Genomic DNA, 3,972 nt, shown 5'->3' on the forward strand with positions numbered 1-3,972 from the left:
TCCTGCTGACCAATGAAGCAGCTTCCTCCAGCAGCCTTTCCAGCAGGACTGACTGATTGAGGACATCATTCTGCAAAACCTGAGCATGGCTCAGCTGCCACTGCTTCTCCTTTAAGCCAAGCTGCAACTCAATGTCAGGCTCCAAGGTGACCCTCATGTTGTGAATCCATGTGTAAAACTCATTCTGGGCTTTCAGGTACTCGCTCCAGTGCAGCCAGACCCACTCAATGCGGCTGTTGGGGAGAGAAGAGAAAGGAGTTAGCTGAAATGATGATGGGAGCAGTGGAGACCAACAATTTCAAAAGGCCTTCAAAGCAGTGCACAAAATTCTCAGCAGTTTTAACTTGCTCTGACTTCTCAGGGTTTGGATTCACTTCCCAGGTCCTCTCTGCTTTGGGGAGGAAATATTCTGTACAAGGTCCTGACCAAACTCATCATTGCAGACCATGGGGTCAGTGGGCCAGGTTGTGAAGGCAGAGCACTGAGGTCTCACTGATCCTCTCTCCCCACACAGTCCCCAAAATGCTCATGGGACTGGGATTAGCAGGAATTTGCTATCTACAATCCAGGGAGCAGAGAGAAGCAGGAAGCACTTTATGAAAGCACAGGAGGAAACAGCTGCCCCAACACACCCAAGATGTGTTTGTTTTACCTGTGACAATGAGTGATGTATATGGCTGTCTCTTCCCACAGGGCTTTAATGTCCTTCAGTTTAGAGAGTACCTCACGCTTCTTCTCCTCACTGATGCTGCGAAGAGCAGCATCTGCCTTCACAAGAATCAAGTCCATTTTCAAGCTGCCTTCTGGTTCCAGGGCACGAATTTTCTGTGAGAAAAACAAATGATACTGAAAGCATTGAAAGAAAACAAGCATAGTTGATGAAATGTTAACTTTGTTTTTACCCAGGAATCATGAACTCAGAGAATCATTTAGGTTGGAAAAGACGCTCAGTTGTTAACACAACACTACTATGGGATGGAAACGTTTCTCTTCAGCACAGACAATTAACCCTTCCCACCTAACTCCCTGCTGCAGCTTCTCCTGAAAGGAAAATAGGAACGATTTTTCAGACATGTTTATTCTTAAACATCCTAAAGGATTGAATTTAATTGAATACCACATAGCAGTTGAAAAACATTGAAGTTAGCTAAAAAAACAGACCATCCTCTATGAAATGCCTGTGGCTCTGTTACCATTGCTGTTATAAGGTTACATTACTCTGTTGCCACAGGCCAGCTGCTCTTCCCCACCTGCCCAAGCACAAAGAGGCAGCCTCCACAGGCTACACTGCAACCTCTCCATTTTAAGCTACACTATAAGAAATCATGAAGCATATTAAAAAGGCTTCCTAGTACAAATAAGGGTTGGCTTGGAAAAGAAGCCAAGAGAAATTAACTAGTGGAATTTTCTGCCTGCTACCAAATTTTGCTTCGACCCTAAATTGCTAAGTTATGAACTGGTGAAAATGTGTATCTTACACAAATAGGAATGCCAGGAACTGAAAGTGGAGTCATCTAATTTTAAGTATCCAGAGATGGAAAAATCAGCACAAGTTCTGTACAATTTAACAGATTAATTATCCCCCAATTCAGACATCAGCTTTCAACATTACTTTATCCAAACTTCTGATACTATCAAATTAGCTTTTCTTTCTGCTCTTCCATAAACTCCTGGCAAACTGCAGACTTTCCAGTTTGAAGAAAAAGGTTTCAACAATGAAAACACCAAGATTTCCAAAATCAGCGATTACTTTTGGTAAAAATTAGGCCTATGGGATTTGATTATGTCAGTTATTGCAAAGGTGAGACAAGTAAAAGGCCTTTGGATCTCCAGTCCCACATTCTGGGAAAAGCAAAGCCCGTTCTTTTGGCATATAGACCGCACACCTGCCTGTGATGTATCAACAGTTGTTTGCAGAAATTATTTACTAAGAAAGGTGTGATTAATAGAATCCAGGGAAGCAGGGCAAAGGGCAGGGCAAAGCAAGAAAATACAAGCCACAGCTATCATCCAAAAGGTAAAGTGTAAGAGTAAAGCTGTATTCTAAGCCTGGTATTCTTCCAGCAATTAGAAGCAAACAACAGCTAGAGAGAAAGCAGTGGCTGTACAGTAATTTTTCTTTTTCAAATCTGTTTTTTACATGACTTGTCTCATTGGCTGACATTTTCATTAACAAATTAACAGAAAATAAACCACAGGAAGGAAGCATGAAAAAAATCTGGCAAGCCAGGTGCAAAAAGAGAACTGAAAACCAAACAGTGGATTTGAACACAGCCAATAGGTGAAGCAGTGAGCACATCATGAGGACATCTGAGCTGGAGACAGAAGCCAGGCCCAGAAGGGAGGCAGGATGAAGGAGCAGGAGGGAGCTAAGGTATACACAGGAAGAAAGAACTAGTCAATCTTTAGAATGATGAATCTCTGAAGTCTGAGTTGAAAGAATTTCTTAATATGACCTTTTGCATGCTACAGACCTCCTGTAAAGCCCACAGAAGCAAACAGGCTTCAGCAGTTCAGGTCATATCACTTTACCATAAACCTCTAGACCCTATAACTTGTTATCTCTGCCATGAATGTTCCCCCTTTGCCAAACTACCACTCCTCTACTCGAGTTCCTGTGTCTCTTGTGTGTTTCTTGAGACTGTACACATCCTAGTTTCCCAGACAAAAGAAAAGGGTGAAAATAATTTAAGGTCAGGAAAATAAAACTATAGACCAAGATAAAATGCTTCAGATTTTTATGACTGACATGCAAGTCCAGCCAGCATCTATCACTCCATGAACAGTCTCTATATTATGCCACAGGCAAGATCCATCCTCCAATAAACCACAGTTAAGGAAAAATGTTGAAGACATCACTGTAAACTATCTCATCACCCATGTAAGCCTGCAACATTTTTTGTCAAACTTCAGAAGAGGCAGACCAAATATAAGTAGACACACAAAAGGAGAGGCTTTGGGGTAAGTAACAATGGGAAAGATCTTGCCATTTAAATTAAAGAACAGATTACTTGGAATTACAGGTAATAAAAGTATAAAAATAGTTTAAATGTTAGTCATAGAAAGATCACCACTCCCTCCAATGGTACAAATGGGACAAACAGGAGTGTTTCCTTCTCTGAGATTACAAGACCTAGATAACATCTAATGAAACTGAAGTTAATGAATGTGAAATCATTGTAAGAGAACAGACACAATCTGCAATAGGATCTCACTGAGAAGACTTATAAAACAGATTAAGTAAAACCAGGAAAAAAGGAGAACTTTTACCTTTTCATTGAACAGATCATAAAGGGGATCTGTAAACCCTGTTATCATCAGGGTTATGGAAAAGGACAAAGGAATTACTCTAAAACAGCCCATTACCAGGACACTGCAATCTTTTTCTAGTGCCAGAGCCCTGGAGGGGGTGGAACACTAACATGATCTGATTCTTTTATACTATATGCTGGCTGTCTGCAAATTACTATGGTAATTGCAAGCAGCAACCAAATTGTTCCAGGCTTCAGGAGAGTGTAAACATTTTAACCTGCCAAACCTGCTGCTAGTGTTCCAAATCAATCTGAAAAGCTTGGAAGCCAGTGATAGCAAATTGCCATCCTCTTTTTCTACATCTGTAAACAATTTGCAAATAGCAAATTTAAAAGAATACTGATGTGAACCCATCCACACAGGCCCAATGCTCCAACAAGCAGGGGCAGCTGACAATTTCCTGATGGAAAACTCCTGAGAGCCAACTCTGAATCCTATTGCTCTTCCCTTACCTCAGTCTCCCTCAGTCTGGCTTCCAGGGCAGATCGAGGTCCTTTGGTGTTGTCATTGATCCTCAGTCTCTCTTGGATGGCCTTCATCCAAGCTTCTGCATTCTCCACGCTGCTGTCAAATTCATCCTGGAGCTGCTGAGTCATCGCATTTGAGGAAGCTGAAAGGACAGGAAACAGGGGTAAGCAGGTTTTGGGTAAGACCTGAGCA

General features: G+C 41.7%; 1 protein-coding gene across 1 annotated transcript in view; it reads right to left on the reverse strand.

Annotated features, from left to right (window-relative positions):
- The window catches only part of SYNE3 (spectrin repeat containing nuclear envelope family member 3), a 43,583-nt gene extending 39,666 nt beyond the window's left edge, over positions 1-3,917 (reverse strand). The window contains exons 1-3 of the mRNA XM_031066200.1: positions 3,765-3,917; positions 653-825; positions 1-233 (exon numbers count right to left, since the gene is read on the reverse strand). Of these exons, the coding sequence (XP_030922060.1) occupies positions 1-233; positions 653-825; positions 3,765-3,908 (550 nt within the window). The 5' untranslated portion in view covers positions 3,909-3,917. The remainder of the gene's footprint in view (positions 234-652; positions 826-3,764) is intronic.
- Positions 3,918-3,972: the final 55 nt, after the last annotated feature.

Source organism: Geospiza fortis, unplaced genomic scaffold (assembly GCF_000277835.1).
Source record: "Geospiza fortis unplaced genomic scaffold, GeoFor_1.0 scaffold23, whole genome shotgun sequence".
In the NCBI taxonomy this organism is placed as follows: domain Eukaryota; kingdom Metazoa; phylum Chordata; class Aves; order Passeriformes; family Thraupidae; genus Geospiza; species Geospiza fortis.